Source organism: Crocodylus porosus, unplaced genomic scaffold, assembly GCF_001723895.1.
Source record: "Crocodylus porosus isolate Cpor-Errol unplaced genomic scaffold, CroPor_comp1, whole genome shotgun sequence".
Taxonomy (NCBI): domain Eukaryota; kingdom Metazoa; phylum Chordata; order Crocodylia; family Crocodylidae; genus Crocodylus; species Crocodylus porosus.
The window spans coordinates 163,121,403-163,143,891 of NW_017728886.1; the positions used below are offsets into that span (position 1 = coordinate 163,121,403).

Consider the following 22,489-nt stretch of genomic DNA (forward strand, 5'->3'; position numbering starts at 1 on the left):
GTCAGGGCGGCTAGGGTCTGGAACCAACTTCCAAGAGAAGTGGTGCAGGCTTCTACCCTGGGGGTGTTTAAGAGGAGGTTAGATGCACATCTTGCTGGGGTCGTTTGACCCCAGTATTTTTTCCTGCCATGGCAGGGGGTCGGACTAGATGATCTGCTCGGGTCCCTTCCGACCCTAGAAACTATGAAACTATAAAACTATGGTTAACTTTGGGGCCACTTTCCATTCCTCCTGCTGAAACTGAGTCAGTGGGCAACAAGGAATGCAAGATCCATGGGCCCACAGAACAACAAGCAAAAAGAAGTGGTTTCTATTGCTCCTGTGGGAGAAAGGAAGCCCTAGCTTTTCTGGATCCTGCTGCCAATATTCTATGCTCGTGAGGATGCTGTATCAAAAGCCTAGCTAAAATCAAGGTATATCACATCCACTGATCTCCCTGCATCCATAGAGCCAGTCACCTCATTGCAGAAACCAATCAGGTTGGTCAGGCATGACTCGCCCTTGGTGAATCCATGCTGACTGTTCCTAATCCTCTTCTTTTCCTCCAAGTATTTAGAAATGGATTCCTTCAGGATCTGCTCCATGATTTTTCCAGGGACTGAGGTGAGGTTGACTGGTCTGTAGTTCCCTGGATCCTCCTTTTTCCCTTTCTTAAATATGGGCTCTATATTTGCCCTTTTCCAGTCATCTGGGACCTCTCCTGATTGCCATGAGTTTTCAAAGATGATGGCCAGTGGCTCTGCAATTTCATCAGCCAACTCCCTCAGCACCCTTGGGTGCATCCCATCCAACCCCATGGACTTGTATATGTCCAATTTTTCTAAATAGTCCCTAACCTGTTCTTTTAGCACTGTTGGCTGCTCACCTCCTCCCCAAACTGTGCTGCCAGGTGCAGCAGTCTGGGAGCTGTCCTTGCCTGTGAAGACTGAGGTGAAGAAGGCATTGAGTACTTCAGCTTTTCAGCATCCTCTGTCACAAGTTTGCCTCCCCCATTCAGTAAGGGACCTGCACTTTCCCTGATCCTCCTTTTGCTACCAACATATTTATAGAAACTCTTTTTGTTACACTTCACAGACCTTGCAAACTGTAACTCGAATTGTGTTTTGGCCTTTCCAACTTCATCTCTGCATGCCCGAGCAGTGCTCTTAAACTCCTTCTTATTTATTGGTCTAAGTTTCCACTTCTTATAAGCTTCCTTTTTGTGACTTAGAGTTCCCTGCCAAGCCAAGCTGATCTTCTGCTATATTTGCTATTCTTCCTGCACATTGGGACGGTTTGTTCCTGCACTCTCACTAAGGCTTCTTTGAAGTACAGCCAACTCTCCTGGACGCCTCCCCCCCTCAGTCTGGCTTCCCAAGAGATCCTGCCCATGAGTTCCCTGAGCGAGCCAAAGTCTGCTTTTGTGACGTCCAGGGTTCTTACTCTGCTGCTCCCCCTCCTTCCTTTCCTCAGGATCCTGAACTCAATCATCTTATGGTCATTGCCACCCAAGTTGTCATCTACTACTATATTCCCCACCAATTGTTCCCTGTTTGTGAGCAGCAGGTCAAGAAGAGCATGGCCCCCAGTTGGCCACCCCAGCACTTGCACCAGGAAATTATCCCCAGTACTCTCCAAAAACGTCCTGGATTGCCTGTGCACTGCTGTATTGCTCTCCCAGCAGGTATCAAGGTGATTGAAGTCCTCCATCAGAACCAGGGCCTGTGATTGGGAAACTTCCACAAGCTGTTTGAAGAAAGCCTCACCTACCTCATCCTCTTGGTCTGACGGTCTATAGCAGACCCCTACCACAACATCACCCTTGTTGCTTTCCCCTCAGACTCTAACCCAGAAACTCTAAAGAGTCCTATCTCCAGTTTCATAGTAGAGCTCTGAGCATATGGCCTTTTTATATAAAGTGCAACTCCTCCTCTCTTTCCTTTCCTGTCCTTCCTGAACAGTTTGTACCTACACATGACGGTGCTCCAGCCATGCAAGCTATCCCATCAGGTCTCTATTATTCTAATCACATCATAGTTCTGGGACTGTGCAAGGACTTCCAATTCTTCCTGCTTGTTTCCCAGTCTCTGTGCGTTCATGTACAGGCACCTGAGGTAACTACGTGCCTGTACATGAACTAAGTGCCTGTATATCTCACGCTTCCTCTGCAAGGGGATGGCATTCAGAGGATGGCAGTGGCAAAGAGGGTAAAGAAGCAATGTAAAGAATCGGCACTTCTAGAATCAAGACCCATGCTTCCAGAATTCCCCAATACTTGCCTCAGCAGTTGGGGTTGGTTACTGTAAATTTGACAAATACCTAAAAGAGGGGATGGCTGCACATATAGAACAAGAAGTAATGGGGTTCAATTCCAATGAGAGAAATTAGTTGGATATTAAGAAGAACTTTCTAACTCAGTAAGGGTGGTTTGTGCTAGAACAAATTACTTAGAGAGAGAAAGGTTATGAAAGCTCTGTCACTGGAAATGTCTAAATTCAGATTAGACAAACATTTGTCTAGGACAGCTTAAGCTAGGGTGTTCCTGCCTTGATCAAGGGCTGGACAACACGGACTCCAAAGGCCCTTTTTCTAGCCCTGTTTTTCTATGAATTAGGTAAAAGGTACCTATGACCACCTCCTCCTTGGGTCAAGTCTTGAAATGAAAGTGACAACAGGTGTCCCACATAGTTGTAATCTCAATGCTGCCCACGCGTGTTCGGCCTGGTTTAAGCATGCCTTCTGGATTGAGCCCTTCCAGGGACATGGAGGCAGAGAAGCCTCCTTTATGACTCTTAAATGACCTTAAGTAGGTTGGTACCTAATGCTTGCCTGACTTTGGTGGAAGTTCTGGGAATATGCAGGGTTAGCACTTTCATTTTCACCAAGAAGGTTAGGAGACTGTGGCCTCTCAGGTGCTTCAACAGTTAGGTGCTGGTTTGTGAAATGTTCCTTTGGATTTAGGTCTTCAACTTCCACCTCACATGCCACCAAGATCTCCTTCAGGGCTGGGCTGTAGGGAACCTGTATTGCAACAGTGAATACTGCAGCACCTAAAATGTAGGTGCCTGGTCCCTGAAGCAGAGTCCACAGGCCTGGGATACTATCTAGGTTCCCTACACAATTATCTCAGGATTCAGTGGCCTGAACCCTCTGCATTAGGTAGGTGCCTACACAGTCCTTTCAAAGTCTGCAGAGGTGGTAGCAGTGCCCTTCTTCTATATGACAGGTCCACAGCTAGGACACATGCCCAGGCTGTGGGAGATCAGGATTCACATGCCTCCTCTTCCACACATTAGGTAAATGCTGCAGTCAATAGCATAAAATTGCCTTGTAGAAGGGAGCCACCAAAAACTGAGATCCATCTTGAAGGAACAGGAAATGCACACAACAAAAATACTGAACACAAACATTAAAAACCAGGAAATACAGAAACACATCTCCCCCAGTGATCATTACCTTAAGAAGTCTCTCAGGAATGGCACAGTACCTCATCCTGAGATGCAGACATTTAAAGTTCTTTAAAAACCTCTGGATCCCTATGGTTACAGCTGTGAACATGAGCAATGACAGGGAAGTAAACCCCAGCTCAACAGTATCACCCCCTTATGTGGTGAGGGGGTAGCGGGAGATCATGGATTGGAGTTGTGCTTTAATGTTGTGGCAGGAACATTTTGTCAGGGTGGCTTGTTAAAGGCTGATTGCCTTCTCACTGCTTCTTGCTATCTCTGTAGGACCAGACTGTGACTAGGTGGTATTCCTACCTATCTACATTTGAAATGTTTGGGTTTTGGGAAGCATCTGCGCTTAGTCAGCTCCTCAGATGTCAGCAAAGCAGGTTTAAGCTGGACATCAGGAAAAACTTCTTCACTGAGGTACAGAAAGACTTCTGGCTGTCCAGTTAGGGGACCAGATGTGTGAAATTATGCTTACTGTCCCCAGGTTGCAGAGCAGAATGGAGATTTTTTGGTTTCTCCCATATTTCTGGGCTTTGCTGGTTGCCATGTGGGGCTGGGAAAGAATTTTGTCCTGTCTTGATGGTTTTTGTCATTTTTCTCTGAAGCACTGGGTGTCGGCTGCTGTCAAGGTTGGGGTTTTTGACTGGGGTGTGCCAATGATTAGAACACAGAGGTTTCTTGTTAAAGGATCTTATCCCTCTGTTCAGGGTCAGACCAATTCCTGCATTTGGGATCAGGAAGGAATTTTCCCTCAAGGTCAGGTTGGTATGGACTCCAAGGGTCTTTGCCCTCCTCTGTAGTGAGGGCCATGGCTCTCTTCCTTGAGTCTCGTGGGTGCATCCAGATAAGTGAGAATGTGCATTTCCCCAGAGACAAGTAGCAGCAGCATGCCTTGTGCTGCTGCTACTTGTCTCCAGGGAACTGCTACTGCATGGCAGGGGATGAGGTAGGGGAGGTTGGGGTGAGCAACTCTGCGGGCTCCACCGGCCTTACCTGGGGGCCTTTGAGACCTGAAGCTGTGGTACTCCAGCAGCAGGAAGCTTGGCGGCCAGCCAGAGTATGGCTCCAGCTGACCAGGCTTCAGTTTTGGGTGGTGCGCACTGTACCCACATGCGCGGTCCTGCTTTTTTTGGCGTGGGCTTTTTGATGCCAAAATCACCGCCCCCCCAACGCTTCATGTGTGGTGTGGGGGCTACAGGTGCTGTTTGTGGCACCACATACCACACATCTGCGTTCATCTGGATGCCCCCCATGAGTGCATTTTAGCGACCCTTGCAGCAATGGGATACTAACAGCCTTTGTCCTGTTGCTTTATCTTCAGCATATTAGGGTGCTTTTGGTATCTTTGTGCAATGTGCCTTGTAGTTGTAGACACGTTCACTCATCCCTATCATACACGTGCATTTACTGTGTATTACACTTACTCCACAGTAAGTGTTTATGTCGGCGTCTACACGTGCAGGCATTAAATCGCAGTAACGCTGTGTGCATGGACTGACTCCCAAGTCAGTCCACTCACACAACCTTACTGCGCAGTACTAATTGGGCATAAATGTGATACTATACATCATGCAGATTTTAAATTTATGCCCAAGTTTGATGTAAGTTGCCATATTTACTGCTCAGTATGGATGTGCATATGTAGACACCATCTGTACTGCACAGTAATTTTTGGGTATTGTGCAGTAATTTTGATTACTAAGCAGTAAATGTGCACATGTAGACATGCCCACTGTGTAGTTTTTAGAAACAGGTTAGACAAGGAGTTGTATGGGACAGTTTGGATAAGGATGATGCTGCCTTGAGCAGGATTTTAGACTTGATGACCTCTGGAGGTTCCTTCCAACCTTACTTTTCTATGATTTTGTGTTTCAAGTTTTGGCTTCAGGGTTAGAACCCCATTCTTTAAGTTTTGGGTTAATTCATTTTTAATTTTTTTAAACTCATGCTGTACTACTTGGCTGCATCCAGATGAGCATGGATGTGGAGTATGTGGTGCCACACACCCATCTTCAGGGCCACACACCACACATGCAGGAATTCTCCATGCTGCTATCTTGCAGCATGGGGAGGGGGGAGGTGGTCTGACCCTGGGAAATCAAAAAAAACCACACCGAAAAGAAGTGGGGCAGTACATGTGGCTGCAGTGCACTCAGAACTGGAACCTGGCCAGCTGGAGCCATGCTCTGGCCGCCAGCCAGGCTTCCTGTCATGGCTGCAGCCCTAGGAAATCCCCAGGACTACAGGTAAGGCTTCTGGGGCCAGCACAGTTGCCCCAGCTGCCCCTACCCCACCCAGGGTAACCTGCCACATGGCAGAGAGTAAGTGGAATGAGTGTTCCCTAGGGACAAGCAGCAGTGGTACAAGATGTGCTGCTGCTACTTGTCCTTGGGGAAACAAATGTCCATACCCATCTGGACATGTCTCTTGAATCAGTTCTTTGGCAAAACCCAATACAGTACAGAAGCAAGAATCACTCATGGGAAAGGCTTTTAAAAGCGTTTATTCCAGGAAGGTGACAAGTGGGGAGCAGTAAAGCCTATATACAGGTTGGCCGGAAGGTCTGGGCCTCAAGGACAAGACCTGGGCTCATGGCCTGCCCGCACACACTGCACAAGATAAAAAAAACAGGGGACAAAGAAAAATATACATATATACAGTTCTGCCAGCAGAGATGTCCAGGGGGGCTTCAGGACATCAGGAGTCAGCCTGCATGGACAAAGCCTGAGGTCTTGGCTCACTGGACCCGCCCCCGTACCCTGATCAGGTGGTGGTGTCACAGTGTAAGGAGCAGGCATCCCCCCTTGACTCGGCACAGCACCCCCTCGATGGCCCAGCATTCCTCAAAGGTGGGCACCATCCGCCGGAGGACCACATGCTCGAACTCAAGTGAGAGGCAGGCCTGCACCAGCAGGCAGAAGAGCTGCAGGGCGTCGTCCATCCCGGTCCCAGTGATCCGGTTTTGACAGCTCTTCGGGGTGGCCACCTTGGCCTGGCCCACCAGGAAGTTGGCTAGGCTGACTGCGCCCCGCTTGGCCACTCAGTATAGGGAAGAACAGATGTATGTGTCCTCTGAAAACTCCTGGCCCAGGGCCCAAAGCAGCGCCCCAAGGGCGGCAAAGAGCAGCCGCAGCCGGGGGGGAAGTTGAGAAAGGCATGGAAAATGTTCTCTCCCAGCACCCCTGGGCAGAAGGGGCAGCTGCCAAAGCTCCCGGGTCCAGGTGGCGCACAAAGGTGCCAGTGGCCAGGATACCATGCACCAATCTCCACTGGAGGTCACTAGTCTTCTTAGCGGTGGGTGCCTTGTACAGTGTGCGCTATGCTGGGGTCCTGGGCAATGCCAGGTGATGCCGCCACATGGTGTTGGGGCAGCCAGCCAGCATCTGGGCATGCCAGGTGTGCACCACCTACGTGTAGAGTCCCCTCTAGGGCAGCGTGCCGAAGGGGCAGCCCATGTTGCTTCTGGGGGGCATGGGGAGCCTCAGTAGCGTGTTGGGCTGGTCAGCCAGCTCACTGGCCACCGCTGGAATGACTGGCAGCGGCGGGAAGACGTCGCCCACGGCGAGGAGGGCCTCGTGGGCCTGGAGGTAGCCTTCTAGGGCGGCTACCACCTCCATCAGGAGGGCAGCTCTAACAGCCCACAGAAGTTTGTCTCAAACTAGAGCCCAAGAACAGAGAAAGGCAACTAGGATGAGGGGCAAGGAAAAGCTGTCATATATGCTGGATACAGGCAGAGATGAAAAGAACTTGGCTTATTTAGCCTTATAAAACAAAGATCAGGAGGAGATATGACTGTTCTCTATAGTACATCTGGGGTGGGGGGGAAGGAAAACAACTATTTAAGCTGAAGGACATCATCAGCATAAGAATGAATGAGTAGAAATTAGGCAAGAATGAGTTTGGGCTGCAAACTGGAGAAGGTTTCTAAGCAACAGAGGAGTGAGGTTTCAGAAAAGACTTCCCATCAAGAGGAGCTGCAGCAAAATTCCAGGATACCTTTTTTGTTAATGGAGCTTGATTAGTTTATGAAAGGGATTATTTGAGGCAGTTGCAGGGAACTGGAATTGGTGACCTTGGAGGTCTCTTCCAGCCCTAGAATCCCTTTACTTTTAACTAGGAGGACAACTGGTAGTGGCCATGTGAATAAGATCCAGGATCAGAAGTACTGCAGGACTGGGGGTACCCAGTGCTTCCAGAGCCCTGCCTCTTCAGCAACCTCACTAGGTAGATCTGTTCTAGGGTTGGGCTGGGGAATATCAGGCTCCCTGACTCCAAGCCATGCCAGTGCAGCTGGGACCCTAAAAGCCTTGATTGTAAGTGGAGCCACAGACCCTGGGATCCCAAGCAGCTGCTCAGTCTTGTCTGTTATACAGCTGCTATTAGCCAGAGCAAAGCTGGACTGAATGTTAATTTTTTTGGAGCAGCTGGAAACATCATACTCTTTGGAAAATATGCACTGGTACTTCGGATATGGAATTTTCTTGGGATTTCCGATTTGTATGACATTACAAAAGTTTAGGTTTTGGTCTAATTTAGACTGAACCAATTAAAAACAAACCAATAATGGGCACGTCTACACAAGACACTTAACGCCCATTGGACGAATTCAACTTAGCATTAGCGTGGCTGGCAAAAACTGTGCTAATGTGCAGTAGCGCTGATTATGGTACATTTAGTAGCTGTTGCTGCAGGTACTAAACTTAATGCACCGTAATTCTGGTGCATTAATGAACAAGTAGAGGTGTCCAGCCTGTCCTAAAAACTGAAAACCCAGCTCTTTTTTCTGCATCTGAATGGCAGCACCACAGTCAGCAATGCTGAGACTGGAGTTGTCAAGATGCCCTTTAATTCTTTCCTGTATATTTCTGAGGAGATGCTGGGTCCTGAACAGCAGCAATGTGGAGAGAAGACTGACCTGCAAATCAGCTTATCCAATTTGTGTCCAATACCAGCCTGTAACTCTTATCTAGTGTATAAAGAAAGATTCTGCTCTGAGATCTTGTCCCAAAAATCTAAAGTGGCAACACTTGGAATTTACTGAACATCTGCTTCACATAAACATGGCAGGAACTGAGAAAATAGACAGGGATTATTTCCCACAAGTAGCTGCTCTGCAGAGCTACAACATGTAAATCACAACAAAATAGGACCACAGCGCGGCTGAGTCCATGCCAAGGGCGTTTATGTGCAGTTTGATTACTTTCAGTGGGGAACATCAACACAAAGAACTAACACTTTTAGCTGAAAGGAATTACCCAAGAGAAACACGGCAGTCATGTTTTGGAACGTGGAAAGGGATGTCCTCCCTTTTCAGATGCTCCTGCTTTAATCACCTGTCTCCTGACACCACTGAGAAATTGGTGCTAAGGCAGGATGCACTTCACACCTGCCACCAGCCAGGTTGTACAGTTCTGGGACAAGATGGGTTTCCCTCATGCTCTCCCTCCCTATTCTGTTTTAGCTCATCCAATCCACTTCTTAACCTTTTCATTCTCTCTTTCTCTCTCATCCTTCCTTATATCTTTGTCTGCCTCATTTTTAAAGCTGATCTGATCCCTTGGCAGCATTAAGCTGCTTCTCTCTCTCTCCCCTTTTATTTTCTTTTTCTGCCCCATCCTTGTAGTCTCTTTGCCTTCTACATTCCATTTTCTTATGACTCCCTGTCATTGCACCACCACATTGCTTTAGCCTGTTTACCTATCCCTGCTCACTTTGGAATGGGCTTGACAGGAGGAGTGAAGCTACTTCCTATTATTTAACACTTTTTTTTTTTAAGACTGCTTTTTTTGCTTTTCCTTCCTTCTTCCTTTATCAAATAATCTAAGAAAAGAAGGAGTTCTGTAGCCATGTTAGTCAGAAGTCAGGCAGAAGGTAGGTTTGGTTGACTCTCTGGGTGCAGCCCTCCAGCCAATTTGTGACCCATCTGACTGTGTAGGCATCGATGCTACAGTCACCTGATTTCTTAATGAGAACGGGGTGAGAGACAGTGTCAAAGGCCTTCCTAAAGTCCAGGAAGACTAAGTCTACCGTGACACCTGCATCCATGGATTTTGTGACCTGGTCGTAGAAGGCCACCAGGTTGGTCTGACAGGACCTGCCTCAAATGAACCCATGTTGGTTGCCCCTAAGCATGATCCACCCTGCTGGTCCCTTGGCGATGTGCTCCTGCATAATTTTCTCAAAGAGCTTCCCTAGCACCGAGGTAAGACTAATGGGCCTGTAGTTTCCTGGGTCCTCCTTCCTCCCTTTTTTGATCCGGGGTCACTCCAGATAGGACCCATATGCCAGATGTAGTCTTCAGGGCTCGTCCAGTGCAGGCACAGCATGTAGCCATGCCCACTGTATACAGCATTCAATGTACCCTCGCCCTGTGTGTGGCATGCAATGTGTGCTAGTCCAGGGCATGCATTGCATGTAGCACCCATGCCAGACCAGCTGTGTACTGGGTTCAGCAAGGGCAGCTGGTCTGTAGGTCCAATCTGGACCAGACCTAGATCCATCATGCACCTCAGGCCAGTCCCGCACCATGTGCAGCTTGTGCTAGATGGGTTCCATGTGCTATATGCAGCATGCACAGCCAGGGCCAACACATGCTGCAGGCCTAGGCTCCAGATCTTTGACACCCCTGGTCTATGTGATAAGGATGCTGCTCAGTGTGAATGAGGGTATTGAAAAGTAAGCCCTTAGCACATGCCCACTGTACTTTAAAAGTGTGGGTGGATGTCAAGCAGCCATTACCATAGGATTTCGTCAAAGACTGTTTGAATGACTTCACTTGAGTCTCTCTTTACCCTCATTTGTAAAGCAGAGAGAATAGTTTCTAAAAGGAACAAGCAAGCGCAGTGAAAGAGAAAAAAAACCTTAGAACTGTCAAGGGCTGCTTCAGCAGGACAGTAATGGCCACATATGATTGATGATTACACAGCACTCTATCCACACAGTGCTTTATCACCATTCCCTAATTACTCTTCACATCACTTCCATTCCTATGCAGCTTGCTTCAGTGACAAAGGAGGGACCAGCTATCTCTGAAAATGGTTCTCAAAGGAGGGCCATGTTCTACTATTTGTCTAGGTGGCTTCCAGCCAGCTTTAATTCTGAGCAACAGGGATGCAGAACAGTGACCTGATAGGCCACTTCAGTGAGTACCAGTGCTTTGCAGAACAGCAGTGCGAGACCTCTCAGCCCATGGTAACAAAATAATAGCCATGCTAGCTTGTAGTAAAGGGACCTAACACACTGAATGATGCTATAACACAAACAGCTTTAGCTGGAGCCCACTGGCAGAATGGGATAACCAGGAAACCAATAGAAAGAACAATACTGGTATTTCTTTCCCTTTAAAGATTGGCTCACAGTGATGATTCATAGGGACACACAATTCCCAGTAAGTTACCTAAGGACACGATCATAACTCCCCCTGAGCCTTGCAATGAAAATTTTGCTGTAGATATAATATTTGCAGGCTCTGTGGGAGTTTGATAAAAGATGCTCAAACTGTTCAGAACAATGATAAGGTTTTGGATTTGCAGTCTACAGGGTTCTGGATGTTTTGGTTTGAACTATATCTGTAACCCATGGAATACAATCCTCACATTCATGACTGCTTTTATGTAAGTTCAAGTTCATGCTTCTGACCAGGAGATGTATCAGGTTTGGGGGGTTGCTTGAAAACCAGGAATCTAGAGGTTGGGAATATTTCCATCAAGATTTGATCTTTTCTGGTTATAAGCTATAATTGTCTGATGATAACTAGGAGAGTGCAATCAGTGTGGGGTAGGTTACTGTGGAGTATGTGTGTGGCTCATTCAAAGATAAAATCTATTTCTCTGCTGAAGTGTCCTTGCCAGGCAAAGGCATTTTCAGGCTGGTAAGGTGGGTATCATGAGTATTCTTGTCAGAGCAGATGTGGTGGTATCCGAGAGCCTAACTATAGATTCCAACTTTCTTGGTGGCCCAGAGTGGTTGCTGGTTTTGTAGCTGTATGGTGGTCTGTGGGTTTTCTATTTTCCTGGATGTGGATTGTGGTATCCGAATAATTGATGCTTGTGTAGGAGTATTCCTGAGAGAATTTCATCAAAGGGACGTAGGTGTTGAATCTGTGGGGGGAAGTCAATAAGTGAGTCCAGGTATTCAGTTCAGAGGATGAAAATATCATCAAGATAGCACAGGTATAAGGTAGATTTGATGGCACAGTTTTCTAGAAACTTTTCTTCCAGGTGGCTCATGAAAGGGTTGGCATATTGGGGGCCATCTTTGTGTTGATAGTTGTGTCCATGGTTTAGAGGATGTGACAGTTGTTGAAAGGACAGTTGTTATGGGGTGAAGATAAAATGTGTGTTGTAGCTGTTGATCCAAGTGTGGTACATTTACTTGGAGGTAATTCATGCAAGCAGTTGTGCCTTCACAGTGTGAGATATTGATGCACAGGTTGGTGATATCCACTGTTGCCATTATGGCCCTCTCAGGGATATAACAAGTTCCAGATCTTGTTAAGAAAATCTGTTATGTGTATAATATGTCCTATAATAATAAGAGACCAGTAGTAGGGACTGTAACAACATATCACAAAGAAAACAACTTTGCCACAAATAGTTTACAGTCTGTGTCAAATTGTAGATACTTGGTGAATAAACTAGACTAAGCAGCACAAAGTAATAACACATATAGTTCTTATACCTATGGATCTCGCAATTTAGAGGGTGCTATGACTAAGCTTCTGATTTGCAATCTGGAGTTCATGAAAACTAGTTTTACATGAACACAAAAAATGTCAAGTTTATACAATAAAAATAATGAAGACTTCTTTTTTAACGAAAATATTCCTATGCAGTGCTGTGAGAAGTTGCCCCACTAAGCAAGGACATCAGTTTCACTGTCCACAACTTCACAGTAATTAGAGATGGAACAGATTTGTTAGGACATTTGGACTAGGGACAGACATTACACATATACCAGTTTAAGTGATCAGAAACTGGTTTAAACCTGTAACAGAACAAACGTTCAGTGCACATAAACCAGTTTGAAAATGGCTAAAACTGGTTTGAGATAAACCTAGTTGAATGTAGTATCAGACTTAACTGATTTGGGTCAAACCAATTTATGCGATGTCTGTTCCACACCCCTTGCTGGTTTAAGATAAACCAGACTCTCCCAGCATCCCGGTATCCGCTCTGGGCTGGGCAGGGCTCTCTGCTCCATAGCAGGGCTGGCCCCTCCCATCTGCTCCCTGGCCAGAGCTCCACCACAGACTTGCAGACACAGAGCGCCTGCCTGGCTTCTCCCTGCTAAACAGGAATTATTTCCCCTGTCCCTCTGCCTTATGCAGACACCTCAGCATTAGCTAGCAGACCACATGCTGGGGGGAATGCCAGAGTCTGGCCACCGCCCCCCCCCCGGGTCTGGCCACCTCCCTAAGCTCAGCACTGTGAAGGGAAGGGAGGGTTGTTCTATTGCCCCCCCATCTTCTAGCCTGAGCCACTGCAGGCATGTGCCTGCATTTCTAGAATGAAAAGGGAACATCTATCCACCTCCAAATTGGTTCAAGTGTTGCAGGTTAGACTAGCCTGCAAAGACTGAATCAGTTCAGTCTATTTGAATGTCTGTCCTTAGCCTTAGTTCCTTCCCCCCAACAACTAGTGGCTGGCTGATCCATCCACAGCAGGTAAAGCACAAAAAGCAAGTATAAATGGGAAAAAGTGAATCAGAGCTGGTCAGAAATATTTCAGCTACAAGAATCTCTGATGTTGTTACAAATTACTGCTAGTGCACTTAGCGTAATGATGAATGAAGTAAAAGCTGGGATTTTCAAACCAGCCAAAGAGAAGCTCCAACTTCTGAATGTTGTATTCCATCAGTCACAGACACAGTCCTAACTCCAGACAATCACAAACTTTTGGCTACAAGCCCTGAAGTCTAATTCTTGCACCTTCTTTTGAAAATCAATGGAAACATCTAGCTACTATGCGACAAATACTACAGGTGTCAGCATTTTTAAATACAAGTCTTATGTTGACCATGTCTCTACTTCTAAAGCTCGTCATTCCACAAGGAATAAAACAAGCCTCATTAAGACTCCCATTTGTGAGAGCAGAGCACCTGTATTTCACAAAAAGGTGCTGCTCTAATAGTGGTGAATAAGATAGGATGCAATGCCATAATACAGTTGCATATTGGAGACAGAGAAAGAGATTAATGGAAAACCTTATAAAGAGTTTGAAATGGAGTGGCCTCTTGGGATAGAAAATGCCGAGGGTAGTCTCTCTTTCATCTTATTACATTATTTTCATTAACACAAATAAATGATTCAACTTAAAAATGACAGGTGCTCTCTCTCTATAAAAATAGTCCAGTACCTTGAGGCTGGTGAGACAATCTGATGCTGTTTGTTCAACAGATGTTCACTTTTTCCTGCACCCCAGAGTCCTGAATACTTATAGCTCTGCCCCACTTAACTACAACAGAACATAGCTTACAAATCTAAACAGGTCAATGAGAGTAGCTGTTATGCAGGAATGGCCTTAACAATGTCTGAAATAACATCTGGGTATACCTTCAGTGAAAAAATACTTCCAGTCACTTAAAATATGCATTCATAATGTATATCTCTTCCCTATCCTAAGTGATGTGAAAGCTGGAGGAAGAATATACAATATGTGTAAATTAAACTGAGAAGGTTAAACAACCTCAACTCTCTTTATGTTATTACTATTATTTGAGTCTCTCTTTTGTAATATGTTCTCCAATTCAAGCTTCTTGAACTGTAACTTCCCATTATAATTTCCTTAATTAGAAGAGCTCTTCACATTATGCAAAAAGTAGGGCTTAGATGAAAGTGTAGGTCTGGTTTTCCTCTGCTACTTTTAAGCATGTCACTTAAATAACTGCACAAGACTCATCTTTTGCCCTGTCTGGTACAATACAAGAGGAGATTTCTGACTAAGGCATGTATAGATGAAACAGGGCCCCTAAATCGAAGCAGTGGGTTTTTAAACCTGTGTTGTGCACACACCCTGCGCTTACCTGCCTCTACGGCGGTGGAAAGTGGAGGGTGAGCTGCTAGTAGGCGGAGTGGTCCCTGGGCTGGAGGGGGGTGGGGGGAATGCTGGTGCTTCCCCTTGTGGCAGTGGCAGCCCCCACAGGTGGCTCCCACCCACAGGCAGCTGGCTTGGGTAGTCCCAGGGGATACTGCAACTGTGAAGGGAAACACCAGGCCCCTGGACAGCTCAGGCAGGCAGGCTTTGAGGGGTGGGGGGAGTGGGGGAAGGAATATAAGGCTCGCTGTTTTTCTTGGACAGAGCCTGCCTTCTCGGGCTGCTGCCAGGCTGTCTGCAGAGCTTCCTGCAGAGCCCCTGAGTTGCATGGGGCCTGGTGCTTTGCTCTGTGGCTGTAGGGGCAGCAAACTAAAACTCCTCAGAGGAGTTTTAGTTTGTTGTACCCCAAGTCATTTAAGATGCGTTACACTGGCGAATTTCCTACATCAGCTGGAATTAATGTGCAATATGCTGCCAAGGCGTGCAAACACGGACACCATTAAAGCGGTTTACACACGACAAAGTGATGATTAAAAGGACAGTACTCATTAATTCACTGAATTCCAGTACTGGAGTAGGGAGAACTGAAAATCAGCCATACATTAAAAGATTATTTTTTTCCAAATGATCAGGTTCACACTTTTCTGTTATACTCTTGAAAAGGTGCCTATTTTAGAACCAGGTTTCTTCAACAGAAATGTGTAAATAATGTCCTTGAAGAACAAAAGGGCAAATGAAACCAATGCAAAAGCAAATATAAAGAGATAAGAGAAAAATATTTAAAGCTGATCTGATTTAAGCAGACATCAGAAACTAGCAGTATTTAACTAAGAGGTAATAAATGATAGCCAAGTTGCTATTCTCATTTTCTTGTCTTTTAAGCAAGGATAAATATTTGTTGGTCAGCTTCAATTATGCATATGGAACCATATATTTGATCCAGATATCCAAATGCAGATTGTAGTTGTCAGGGGGTCCACAGGGAAACTTCTTGTATTGTCCAGAGGAGTTGGGTCATAAACAATTTCTTGGAGTAAACAATCTTCACGTATGTTGTTTTTTCATTACAGCAATGACTTTTCATTACAGTATGGCTCAGTTGGCTGGAAAGGTGGAAGGACTCAGCCAATGCTGAGCAAGAATGAGTTGGGTAGTCTAACCCTCAGGGAGTGCCTATCAGTACACGGAGATGTAGTCCTTGGTTTACACTGGGGTTGCAGATGTTCAGTTCATAGTTGCTGACTATGCCACTCATTAGCTCCACCTCTGCACAAAGCTGAGAATTGCACGTTTTATATATTTAAAGTAATTTAATTTATGGGGACAACTTTGAGGCGGCTTTATAGCTCTCTAGACAGGAGGCTTAAATGCCTATATACCCTCTTAACGCCACATGTTTGCAGCACTACAAAATGCTGAGACATTATAGGGTATAAACAGACATCATGTTTGGAGTGGGATCAGCTGTGCTGTGTCCCAACAGCTGATCTGCTTCATTAGTGTCTAGAGATGTTACTAGAGCTGTCGTCCTTCAGGGTCAGGTCCCTACTGTTCTCAGATGTCAAGGACCGGGGTGTAAGATATGGCTTAATACTTAGAATGTCAAGGACAAGCAGGGCCTAGGGCTGGGTCAAAGGGCAGTAGCCATATACTGAAGCCAGAGGGAGATCCTGAAGCACAGTCCATCACACAATCCAGGGTTGGGAACCGGGGACGAGATGCCAAGTAGCAATCCACAGAGTGAGGTTAAAAAACAGAGCCAAGCCAGGAAACTAAACCACAGGGAAATCAAAAGCTGAAATCCAGAAATAAACCAAAAACAGGGTCAGTAACCAGGAGGCTACAACAGAACTGGCCTGCAAACCCAGGGCCCTACCTGGTGTTAAATGGATAGACAGTACTTCCAGCAGCCAAGCAGGCTACTCGCTGCTCCTGAACATGGGAAAATTCACTACCTGAGGCTTGCTGTAGGTATGGCCCAGGCTGCTCTGCCTGATGAGAGTCCTTGACACTAGAGATCCTATCTTATCCTGCACTGGGGTGCACATCAGCAAGGATGCGGTTCTTCTGCTTATAGAGATGAACCTCCCTGTTGGGGCACAGCAGCGTGTGCTGCAGGAATGCCCTGCAGTGCGATTCCCAGGATATGCAAGATTGGGCTCCTGAAACCCTGGGAGTGCCTGCCCAATGTGGCTGGAGTGTACAGGCAGTCCAGAGATGCCCATGCTTTCCTGCCATAAGTGAACAGAAGTTGGCCTAGAAAAGGCAACATAAACAATTATGAGTAGGAATTGTCACACAAATTTGGGTAACTGTGGTGCAATGAAAGGCTGAGGCATATGTTTCCTCAGACTGTGCCACCATAAAAATTTTTATGGTGGCACAAAGGCAATATCTGTTTGCAGCCTTTGCAGCTTTACAAACAAGCACTTTTCCATACCCTGCTTCAGCTACCACTCTTCAGCCAGGGAAGAAAAGAGCATCCCCCTTTATATAGTAAAGACCATCTTATGTCTTGAAGTCCTCACCAGTAATAAGGTAAGAAGAGGCCAAATCTAGTAACTAAATGTTGCTGGACTGTTCCTTTGGTTACTATTAGTTGCTCAGTATTGCTTTTGCCTTGACATATTAAGAATTACTTTAAGATTTCTCTGATGTATTAACTGCTCGCTTAAAGAGTCACTCTGTCCTTGACATTGCTTTGGTATGTTAAGACATGGCCTTAAGGATACTATATGCCTACACCGCCTGAACGATGCTACATGCCCCTGGCTATTTTTGTCTTGGAGAGACTTTGTTTAATTAATTGTCTTAAAAGAATTTGCAGTCTGAGGTTTACTGTTATATATTTGCCTCAGAAGTACTTTTGCTTAAAGTGTTTTTTACCCTTTACTATAGGCCCTGTGTAGATAGTCCATAAAAGCATACTGTTACTTTAAGTTGATTTACTCAATTTTCTTTAAAGATTTGTTTTCTTCCTAAATGTCTGCCAGCTCTCTCTCCTGAACATTTCAGAGTGATTACCAAACACATTGCTGGTATCTTTTCAAGCAGAAAGTAAAGACTACATTGAAAAATTTGGAGGAGATAAAGTAAATGTCCTACCTTAAAATGTAAAAGGTAATAAAAAGTAAACAGTAATTAGTACCCAATTCTGCTGCCCTTCTTGATAGCTGAGAAGTATCTGAAATCAGTGGGACTATCTGCAAACTAAGATACTATTCAACATGAATCAGAGTGGCAGTATTTGACCTTTCATGAGGAAAAACAATTCAGCATGAGGATACTAGAACAAGGATATCTGCCTCTGTGATAAACTCTCTCAAAAATCTGCTGGCACCTAGTCAACAGAATACATCTCTCAAATAATTTTATCACATTGACTTCCATGAGTCATCGTATGGGCACAATGATTTGTCCATTCAGGTGATACTGTAGGATCAGGGTCTAAGTAATTACTCCCAAAGAGCTGCTTCTATTATCAGTGCCTTTTTTCCGCCTGCAGCTACAATAAGTGGGATGCATGACTTATAAACCTTTCACTCACAAAAGTCCATCCACTCAAGAACAGACTGCTGCATTGTATAACAACAAAGCTAATTTGATGCGTCTAACTTAAAACAAAAACACAAAGCAAAACAAAAAAGCAATTCCAATTCCAGGCAGTTAGCTTGGAAAATGTATGTCCTTGATATAAGGTATCTAAAAAAATACAGCACCATTATGCTCAGCAATAGGGCATCTAAGTCCTCTTGGGTTTAGCCCTGAGTCATGAATGTGGCATTGCTGATTACAGATACATTTAAGGTGATTTTGGTAGTGGTAATAAGGACATGGCTTTCCCAGCATGCTAGAGATTGGTTCTGCATCAAGTTGCTCTGAGCCCTCTGCACATTACAGTGGGTAGTTGTTAGCTGTTCAGGGCCATTTTTAGCAAATGGTGTTTTAATGGCACTGAGTGCTTTCATTTTACAAACCATATCTAAAACAAATAAGTAAAATACAATTAAAAAAAAAAAATCGGCTCACTTACAGCCACCAGCTTTTCCAAGTGTGATTTCTTTTCTTTAATTAACAGAACAATGTGACATCAGTTAATATCCTAACATTTCCGGAGATAACAAAACAACAATTAAAAAAAATAGGGTTTTTTTGGGTCTTGTCTTAGCCTCTAGTATCACTGCTCAATGATTTTCGTTCCAGATGAAACATTTCTGACGGTTGTGGCTATCTGATAATGTCCTGTTCATACCTTAACGACAGAGGGTAGATTATTATTGCGTATGAAGTATTTGTAAAAACACGGCACAGAACTCTCTGGCATTTCCAGACCTACCTACCATCTGTGTATTTGGACGTTGTTCTTCTAGACTTTGGAAAACACTAAGTGCTTTTTGCCAGCTGCTAGGCCCACTTATGCCCCACTAACATTGACAAGAGCTCAGGACATACAGCACCTTGAAGGATGGGATGCAAGGAGAGTTTTACCTTAAGGAGATCTTTGTACAGAACTGTGCATCCAGAGTTTGACTGGATATATTACTGTTGCAACAGGTAACTGCTTGTGTATGTTAAATGACAACTGGGCTGGAAAACAAGCACAAACAATGAGTGGCTAGTTGGGATGTGAGTCAAATATCTGTCCACTTAAACACTGGGCTCTGCTAAAAACTACCAGGTTGGCAAAGAACCTTTCTAAAATCCTCTCTCTCTATCCTCTTATGCTCTGTTGTCTCAGGCTGCCTTTGGTTTTGATACATTTAAATTGTAAACATTAAGGGTTCCCTCTTTCAATAAGTAGGCAAACTCTCATTGAGTCCAGCAGAACTAACTCTACTATATGGACTGCTCCAGTGAGTGAAGAGACTCAACCCTAAGGAACTTCACTGAACAAAGAATAAATCAAGTCACCACAGACTTGCTTTCCAGAGGCACAGAGCATCCACACCCTCAGCTCCCCCCAGGCCCTGTGAATACTCAGCACATTTCAAAATTAGGCCATGTGTACAAGCCTTGCTGTCTAATGAATGATTCCACTCTCCTGCACATTCCCCCTCCTACAAAGTGAGAACAATTTGTTCAGACAAGCTTCATGCAGAGTTTCTGGCAGTTTGTAAAAGCAAAAGGCTTAAAATGCTTTTAAGGAAAAGGTGGACTTGACCATCTAGAGATAGTTACAGCTCATTACCAAACTTCAAAATATCATGCCTAAGGCAGGTTTCATTTGCATACTACCAAATGAGCAAACTCTTATTCTGCCAGCTCGTTTGCGGTAGGGGCACAAAGGTCTCTATTGGTATAAACTGAGGGCAAAGATCTTTGTTGGTATAAACTGTCACAGTTCCACTGGCAAAACAGAGAATGCACCCACCTATTTTGATTGTATTACCTAGATTTTAACAATCACATAATAGTTTACCCCAGACTGACCTCCACATTATAAATACTGTATGCAGCAAATGAATATAAGATTCACTTTGCCAGCTGAGCTTGATCTTCCCTGAGGTGATAATAAAGCAAAAGACTTTACTCCATCCATGGCCTGCTGTTGGTAAAGTATGAGGTGAGAGCTGCCATAGGTAACTGTACTCACCCGATCTTCCTCTGCTCTGAGATCTGGCATGGTGCTGATACACAGGCTGACAGCAGTGATGGCAACAAAGGAGACTGAGATACAAGCAAACATCTTTCCTGGGATCCCTGAGTGAGGGTTTTCCACCATGTCCCTGAGCTTTCTCATGCACATACCCAAACGGCTACTGTCCTGGAAGGCTTGCTGCGGAGTTTCATCCGATACTGTCTCCCCCTCGTACAATGAAGACTCAGCTATCTCCTCCTCCTTTTGTCGCAATCTCTTCTTGCAGCACCACTCTAAGTGTTCCTCTTCTATCCCCCAGTATATCAGCTCCTCTTGGAAAGAGAGGGCACACATCTCCCTGAGAAGCCTCAGCTTCCCAGCTGTCAGGAAAGTCATGATTGTCCGAAAGGCACAAGGATTGCGGTCAAAAAAAAACTCATTGCAGCTGACATCATAATCATCACAGATATCCATTATCTCATCGTAGTTGTTACACGATTTTAGTTTCCCAAGCCTGGTCAAGGGGCAGTCATCCAAGGTGGTCCATGGAATCTTATACTTGATGCCACCTACATTTATTATCACAAACCGGGTTCGGTCCTCTCGCCGTGCCAAGCAGCACAAGTCTTCTCTAGGATGGAGAAGCTTGGCTTTTTTGTAGAAAAAGCCTTTCTTGGTCTGCACCTCATACAGGTTTTCCAAATTGTTGTAGGAGTACGAGGTGAGCTCAGGATCTGTGTTCCCAGTGAGTAATGCCATTTCTTGATACATTGGGTAAGTTCATGGAGGAACCCAAACTACTCAGAGAAACAAAGTTAGATGTTTGAACAGAGAGCGAAATGGCCAGTCTGCAAAAGAAAATAAAAAAAAATTAAAAATGACACTAGCATTCTGATGGCGAAAGAAGAAGTAAAACAAAACAAACTCCCCCATTTCCTCTCTGATTTTTTAAATTTGTTTGCATTTTATTAGGCATCTTTAAGGATTATTTTTGCAGTCACATCGCTAGGATCAAAAATGTTGGGTTCTGCTCTTCCTCTGCCACCAAGTAGCAAGCTGTGTTCAGGCCTTGTCAACCTATTAACGCAGTTTCAAGTGATGACCAAAGAAGATGTGAGCAGTACATTAGCACTGTACATTGTTGCTTTCCCAAGACTGAGTAGGAAGAAGATAGAAGAAGTTTGTGCAGCAGCATGTTGGATTCCCCAGACAATAGTGACTTACACTTTCAGTGGTTATTGGATAAAACTTTGCTGAATGCATTACTTTGTTTAGGCAAGACTAGTGGCTACCTCTACTATAGGGTCCTCTGTAGTGCAACCACAAGTTCTCATCAGGTATGTCTATGGTGTAGTCAGAGGTGATTGCAGCACACAAAGGCATACTTGAGCAAGATAACTCGGGTATCAAGATCAAAGGTAACATGCCAGCACAGACTTCAGAATAGCATAATGAGCATAGTAGGGAATAGAGAGCCTGTGCTAAGGCCCTGGCAAACATTATATGTCAACCATGTCACAACTGTAACATGCTACACCTTCAGCCAATTTATGGCACCATAAAATGGCAAACCAGCCACAAAGATGTTTTACATCATGGCACTTTAAACTGAACAAGTGGCTTGCGTCTCCAGACCCAGAACTGTGTCAGTGGATGCTTAAAATCAGCTGATTGTCTGCATCAGCCTGGGATAGCCCTGAGTCTTGAACAAGGTTCTAGGGCAGTTTCAGGTCATTGTGGACAATCAGCCCCAGTGACTGGTTTGTATGGTGCCTTAAATTGAACATGTGGCATCTATTTCCAGACGTGGGATGGTCTCAGCAGATGACATCAATCAGTGGATTATCAGCATCAGCCCAGGCCAGCCCCAGGGTTTGGGAAATAGCCATCCCGATCCCTGGGATTGGGTTGGAGAGTGCCATCCTGCAATGGTGTGATTGAGATCTGAGGATTTTTTTCATCCCATCCCAGAAATGGGGCATCTTTCCATGAATATATGGCATAGCAAGACACGTGTTTTTTGGATGGGGCATAAAATGTTTCAGGAACATAAAATTCCTAATCACATTATTATATTTATTTCTGCCAGGGTCATAAAGTCTGTGCCACTGTGGCTTTACTGCTATTGATACTTGATATAGAGCAGGGGTGGATAATTATTTTGGGCAGAGGGCCACTTACCAAGTTTTGGCAAGCTGTCGAGGGCCACATTTCCCTCTCTGGCGCAGGGAAGCAGGAACAGCCCTATGGTCCCAGGCCAGAAGCCTCTGCTAGGCAGGGGCTTCTGGTTGGGGGAGCAGGGCTGGGTGGGCCTTGCTGAGTCCTACTGCCCTTGGCTCCTGTCATCTTTGACAGGGAGTCAGAAGCAAATAAATATTAAATTTTCACGGGCTCTGTGGGCTGGATAGAATGGCCTGCTAGGTTGGATTCGGCCCCTGGGCCAT

The 22,489-nt window shown here is 45.2% G+C and overlaps 1 protein-coding gene and 1 long non-coding RNA gene across 2 annotated transcripts in view; both read right to left on the reverse strand.

The window, feature by feature from the left end:
• Positions 1-5,603, reverse strand: part of LOC109316521 — an 11,939-nt gene extending 6,336 nt beyond the window's left edge. Inside the window, exons 1-3 of the long non-coding RNA XR_002102865.1 lie at positions 5,594-5,603; positions 2,612-2,617; positions 1,750-1,757 (exon numbers count right to left, since the gene is read on the reverse strand). This is a non-coding gene — a long non-coding RNA (uncharacterized LOC109316521). The remainder of the gene's footprint in view (positions 1-1,749; positions 1,758-2,611; positions 2,618-5,593) is intronic.
• Positions 1-22,489, reverse strand: part of KCNG2 (potassium voltage-gated channel modifier subfamily G member 2) — a 100,383-nt gene that overhangs the window by 16,164 nt on the left and 61,730 nt on the right. Inside the window, exon 2 of the mRNA XM_019544666.1 lies at positions 20,061-20,893. Within this exon, the coding sequence (XP_019400211.1) occupies positions 20,061-20,816 (756 nt within the window). The 5' untranslated portion in view covers positions 20,817-20,893. The remainder of the gene's footprint in view (positions 1-20,060; positions 20,894-22,489) is intronic.